This window comes from Monopterus albus, unplaced genomic scaffold, assembly GCF_001952655.1.
Source record: "Monopterus albus unplaced genomic scaffold, M_albus_1.0 scaffold51.1, whole genome shotgun sequence".
Taxonomy (NCBI): Eukaryota; Metazoa; Chordata; class Actinopteri; order Synbranchiformes; family Synbranchidae; genus Monopterus; species Monopterus albus.
In genome coordinates, this window is record NW_018127931.1 from 4516895 (window position 1) to 4522848 (window position 5954).

Consider the following 5954-nt stretch of genomic DNA (forward strand, 5'->3'; position numbering starts at 1 on the left):
ATCCCCTCCCCACACCTGCCACAGGCTTCACCCCATTTCAGGCTGCCTATGGATTCCAGCCCCCACTTTTCTATGCCCAAGAAGAGGAGACAGGGGTACCTCAGTCCAAGCTCTCATCAAACATTGCTGTCGCACCTGGGCCTGGTCCAGGACTACTTTACTGAGTTCTACACAGTGTTAAATGGCAACATTCTTCTAGAGCTCCAGCCTACCAAGTGGGAGAGAGGGTATGTTTGTCTACTAAGGACCTGCCCCTCAAGATTGAATGCAGGAAGTTAGGACCTTGTTTTCTGGGCTATTTCCCATCTACAAGGTGGTGACTCCTGTAACAGTACAACTCAAGCTTCCTAGATCTCTTAGGGTACATCCTACTTTTCATGTGTTTTGCATAAAACCTATTAGAGTGAGCACCCTTCAGCCAGCCTTCAAATTTCCACCTCATCCATGATTCATTGACAGGGCCCCAGCTTACACTGTTTGCTCCTGCCAGTGGGGTCGAGGTCTGCAATACCTGATGGACTGTTTTACTTCAGTGTAAAACAGACCACTCTCAACCTATATTTCTCTGAAAATGGCAGGTAATGCAAAGATCTTAATTGCGCAGTTGCATTAAATCTTAAAACCGTGACTTCTGTGTCCTGGGAGGGGAAATGTAGGACAGAGAAGGACAAGAGACAGGGGTGTCAAAATTGTGTTTATAGTTTTAATTTGTATTTACTTTGTTTTATGATTAGAATTGATAGGTTGTTATTTGGGACTGTGGTGCTTGTTCGTTTTATATTGAAAAGAGAAGACTAATAAGAGGATATATATTTCTCAATGTGAAATTTATTATGCATTAACGTATCAAAATTAGCATGTGCACATGGATCTCCACTGTTTAGGATAAACAGGAAAGACTGTCCTCAACTTGTTGGTATACAATATTTGTATGAAAAGGTTCTACTATCTGATTGGTCCAAAATTGTTGGGGAGAAGCTGTGGTTTAGACTTAACTCTCCCATCATTGGTCCCCCATTCTGGTCCGATCTCGTCCCTGGCGCGACCTTGTCCTGAAACAGACACTTTGCACAGCCCACAACGCTTCTTAGTATCTTATCAAACCTCAACTCCCCTGGCTTCAAGGAGCAGAGGGAATAATGGGCTCTTTTAGGAAAAGGCAACAAATCTAATGAAAACCTGTGGGATGATTAGTCCTTGGAAAACCACTCAGTGCACCAGACTTATGATGTTGCATTAGTGTTTCAGTAACTCACACAGCAAATATTTGACCAGTGGTTAAGTGAACACATATAGTGATATTCATAACTATATAAGCATATCTGTGACATATAAGTATGTAAACTTATGTGTGCTATAAAATAAAACCATTCTTAAGTGTATAAAATAAAAATCACCCTAACAGGACCATCTAAACTTGAATTGTTGTTGCTTCTGTGGGAGCTCAGGTCACTTATGGTGGAGCCTTCACCACCTCCTGCACCTGTTGTCTGCTCTTGTTCACTTTCCAGGTGAGATGCAAATGATTTGGGTCTTAATTTCTATTTTACATCTTCTCCTAAACTTATTCTAAGGTGCTGACATGCAGATATTTGAAAAGAATAAATACTCTCCAAAGACAGACACACCCAGGAAATGTGAAATAAGCAAGACAACCACCATCTTCAGGTTAAAATTTATTTCCATAGCCCAATGTTTTAAATTACAAATTTGCCTCAAAAGTTAAACATGGGCAGACTACTTCCTTTCACACAGACTTGATCATCATTCTGCTGGCCTTGGCAGAATAAGACATATAAGAAGGTTTCCAGGTTCCCCAGTGAAGGCCTGACACCCAACCAATGTTGTCACCAACAGGGTGCCATTGACCATTTAGACTGGCAGAGCCACAGCGACTGTACCACCAAGCAGCAGCATCTTCTGAAGAGGAACATTCATTTAGAGCAATGTCAGGAGTAATGCAGGGGGAGCAGCCGTCATTGTCATGGTCAATAGTGCTGAAGCCATAGCCATTCTGGTCCATACCTGGCTGGTCACCATGGATGGCGTCACCTTTGAACAGATTTGGAAACAATTTAAAATGTAACTTTTGCTAATAGTGGTATATGCCACAAGTCATTGTGATAATATGACTTCTCCTTCATTTCTCCAGATAATCCAGCCTATCCTCATTCCCAGGGCATCAAATGCTGATGTTATGTAAAGTACTTTTAGGATCTTATACAGACAATTTTGGTGTTTGTATGAGAAGCACAGGGTTTTCACGCAGAACCATATTGTTTTGTGCCTTAACCATAAGGTTTCTTTTTTCTTTTTTCTTTTTTTTTGCTTAAGCATAATGAAAACCCTGAGAAAGCAAAAGTTAAAAGAGCAAAACCTAGACTAACTGTTCATGAGGGTAATGGCCTGGGGGACGAAACTGTCTATATGTCTGGTTGTTTTGGCGTCAGTGATCTGTAGCACCGTCTAGGGCGTAGGACTTAAAAGAATTTGAGTTCAGGATGTGAATGGTCTGCAGAAATCTTCTCTGCCCTCCTTTTAACCTGTGAGGTGTACAGGTCCTCCATGGAGGGCAGGGTGGCACCGATGATTTTTTTCCACAGTCCTGACTGACTGTGGGAATCTGTTCCTGTCCTGATTGGTTGCTGAGCCAAACCAGACAGAGATGGAAGTGCAGAGAACAGTCTTGATGATTCCCCTAGAACTGAATCAACAGCTCCTGAGGCAGGCACCTGCTTACTTCAGATCACTTCAGATGCTGGAAAAAGGTCATTTGAAGCTTTTGGGGCAATACTTTCAACAAATATTTAGGACTTGTGTTTTGTAATGAAGAAAAAAGTCACCCAGTGCAGCTGCATGTTTTGATTTGTTTTTAATAGTTTTTTAACAACAGCAGAGGTCTGTTAAACTAAATAAACTAATTCAGGTTGAAGACTGACAGACGTTAACTGTGAGTAGAGGCAATTCATGTCAAACTGAGGTGTGAAGTTGAAGATGTATGATCCACGTGACATCACATGTAATGCCCCGCCTACTTTTTTGCACTTCAATTCCTTCTAAATAAAAGGGGCATATTGTTTTATGGCACATAATTACATTCATAAAAAGATTAAAGAATTTTATTTGGGTTTCCCATGGGAATAGGACCAAGTGACACCGCCACAGACTAGGAATCGCACATAAAATTAGTTTTATTAGGGTTTATTAGGGTTTTCCAATAAACTTGACAACCAACTCTGAAAACATAGTTTGTTTCTCTTTAAATATTTGATAGATGTAAGGATGATAGATGTAATGTTTCATCACAAAATTAAACAATTAAGCAGATGTTTCTCCCCCACTGTATTGGTTAGTTTAGGGTTTTCTCTAACTGCTCTTATTGCACTTCTGGTTAGATGCTGTATTTCATTGCCTTGTACTTGTACATGTGTAATGACAATAAAATTGAATCTAATCTAATGTGTTCCCCTCAGCAGCCATTTTGCCAAGTAGGGCATGGTTTAACACCATGTTATCCCCCATGTGATCACAAGAGGTGCTAGACTTTATGGTATGTAGTTGGCCTTCTGTCATATTCTGCAGTGTGGGAAACCCCAATAAAATCTAATAATACTGTTATAAAACCTATAACAAAATGTTCCATTGTAGAAAAGTGAAGTGGGGTTTGGACTTTTGATCTAGGCAGAAGTTAGGTGTCAAATGTGGGTGGGCCTTAGACTTGGAAGTGTGACTTATCCCAGGACCATAAATCAAAGGGAGGTGTTAGCTAGGAACAGGTTTTTGACAGGTGGTGCATTTTTATACTCTCACTGCTTTCAGATCAAGACTGAATTAATTATTCTTACTGACTTAATCGCAGTGTGATAGCACTCAAAACTATCTGGTGCATTGTCTAAGTATTGTCCAAGGTATTAAATATTAATATTAATGTTCATAAATGTAGTCATTTCTGCTACATATACTTAGGAAAAGCAGCTGCTCCACCCCAACATAGTTTAATTTCAAGGACGTTTAGACGAAATAGTTTTGATAGATGTAAAAATTAAAGCCAAATTAATTTTCTTTTCAGAATTGGTATAATATTAAACAAATCAAATAATTTAGAAACCCTCTTTTTTAACAGCCATGCAGCATGCAGAGGTTTTAACAAAAACCAACATCCTTCAAAGTAGAGAGATTAATTCTATTATGTTATAAAGAGTAAGTCCATTAAACGCAGCGGTGATCACTCGTGTCTCTCCCCAACTTTCCTTGCATTACAAGCGATCAGACCACAAACATCCAGGCGGCCTGTAGTGTAGGTCCAGGGAATCCACCGGTAATCAGCCAGTCTTTACCCGTCCGATGGTGCTCCATATGTGGGCTACCTTTGGCCCTCCACCCGCTCCTCCCTGGACTTGTGTAGTGGTGATTGCAACATCTTTTCCCCCAGGCTGTAGGATTCCACATGCAGTTTGTTTATACTGTAGGTCTCCAGCTACTCTTCCATGGTCTTATGCGGTCGCCAATCAATGGCCTTTTTCCCCAGTGAGTTACAAAAGACTTCCATGTGGGTTTCCAAACTGTCCTTCAGGGGTGGCTTGTAGATAAAGCTCCTGGAGAGTAGGAGCACTCAAGGTCCCAGCAGCATTTTGTCAGCATATTTTTCTCTATACCTCACCATGTTACGATCCTCCTTTTCAGGTGCTGTTTAAGCCCAATGGTCACATGGAGAATCAGCGAGATATCATGTAGGAACACATCCAAACCAAGAGTAGCCTTAAGCCCTGAATTTTTCTCCACTTTTCCCCTCTTCCAACTATGGTTAACCATCATTCTCTGTAATGGTAGCTCAAGCCAAAATGACCAGCACTGGAAGTCCCAGGTCAACCCCAAGGTGTTGACACCATTTACTGTAGCTAACTAGGCTTTCAGTGATTACCCTGTGATATCATATCTGTAGTATGAATTTTCTGTGTTATCAACAAATGCAGAAAGTAACCATGTACATTTACTATAACCTACAAGCAGCTATCTGTATTGTTTTAGCATAGGTCTATTAGTAATATGCCCCTGCGACCTGGTCTTGGATAAGCAGAGGAAAATGGATGGATGGATGGACAGTTCTCCTGTTTTGTCTCTTTTGTAACCATATTTATGTATTCATTTTAGTGTCGTTTTTTGTGTTTTCCTTCTCCTCAGTTCACTTGCGAGGTGTATTCATATTTGTTATGGACCATATGTCCCCCACGATAACAAACCATCTCACATTGCCGTAACCAGGGTGAGTTAAACAACTGATGAGGCAAAAGCAGTGATAGAGGAAGAGATCCTTCCACTATTGCTGCTTCCACCAGGATAGAGGAAGGGACTTCCTCTATCCTGCTGTTTTTAGGGTTATGCATGCACAGGAGAGAGAGCATATTATGATGTATTCAAGTAACACTTGGAACATGTGACTTTCATATGTAACTAAGTATTTCTACTTTTACTCAAGTAATCAGAGTACTGCTCCAACCACTACCATCCTTTTCCAACATTCAACCTCCATTGTCGTTTACATTCATTCAGTGTTGATTCTGATGTTAAACTGTTTTGTGTGTGGGTTTTTTTCAGTACTGTTTATAACCAATTTGTGATTAGTTTTATATTCTCCAGCTCTTCAAGTTGGGTCAAGCACCTATTTCTACAAGGCTGTGTCTTCCTGATAGGGTGGCAACTCTTTGTTTTGTCTCTTTTCTATCCTATGGTGTATTTTGCATCAGCCTAGCTGCTTCAGAGGTCTTTCCTCATTGACTGTAGAAGCAGGGCACATTGTCTATATTTACACATACAGTGACATACTGTAATTCCTAAAAGTATTAGTCTATAGACTTTTTTTTCTCTGTTTTACCAGTAATGAAATGTCAGTTTAAATGAAGAATGTTCATAACGTCCCAGGATGGTCGATTTGACTGCATACACAACTTGTTATT

General features: G+C 40.4%; 1 protein-coding gene across 1 annotated transcript in view; it reads right to left on the reverse strand.

The window, feature by feature from the left end:
- Positions 1-1575: 1575 nt before the first annotated feature.
- The window catches only part of LOC109960887 (angiopoietin-related protein 5-like), a 27082-nt gene continuing 22703 nt past the window's right edge, over positions 1576-5954 (reverse strand). The window contains exon 7 of the mRNA XM_020601314.1: positions 1576-2052. Within this exon, the coding sequence (XP_020456970.1) occupies positions 1748-2052 (305 nt within the window). The 3' untranslated portion in view covers positions 1576-1747. The remainder of the gene's footprint in view (positions 2053-5954) is intronic.